The 286-nt window shown below is 65.0% G+C and overlaps 1 protein-coding gene across 1 annotated transcript in view; it reads right to left on the bottom strand.

The window, feature by feature from the left end:
* Positions 1 to 286, bottom strand: part of ETH_00038980 (uncharacterized protein) — a gene marked incomplete at both ends in the record, with an annotated part of 1512 nt that overhangs the window by 119 nt on the left and 1107 nt on the right. Inside the window, one exon of the mRNA XM_013375675.1 lies at positions 2 to 241. Within this exon, the coding sequence (XP_013231129.1) occupies positions 2 to 241 (240 nt within the window). The remainder of the gene's footprint in view (position 1; positions 242 to 286) is intronic.

Genomic DNA, 286 nt, shown 5'->3' with positions numbered 1-286 from the left:
GCTTCTGCGCCTGCTGCTGCTGCGGCTGCTGCTGCTGCTGCTGGAAGAATAGGTGGAAAGGAAACTGCTGCTGCAGCGGCAGCTGCGCGCCAAAGGGGGGCCGCGGAGCAGCAGCAAGTCTTTGGGAGGCCTCGTAGGCCCCGCTGACAAAGAGGGGGGCCCCAAACAGCTGCTGCTGCTGCTGCTGCTGTTGCTGCTGCTGCGCTGGTGTGGGGCCCCCCAGAGAGAGTGACCCGAACTCCTGAGGGAAAAACAGCAGCAGCAGCAGCAGCAGCAAGGGTGGCAG

Source organism: Eimeria tenella, genomic scaffold (genome assembly GCF_000499545.2).
Source record: "Eimeria tenella Houghton genomic scaffold, Eth_scaff2967, whole genome shotgun sequence".
In the NCBI taxonomy this organism is placed as follows: Eukaryota; Apicomplexa; class Conoidasida; order Eucoccidiorida; family Eimeriidae; genus Eimeria; species Eimeria tenella.
This window is presented reverse-complemented; position numbering and strand designations above follow the sequence as displayed.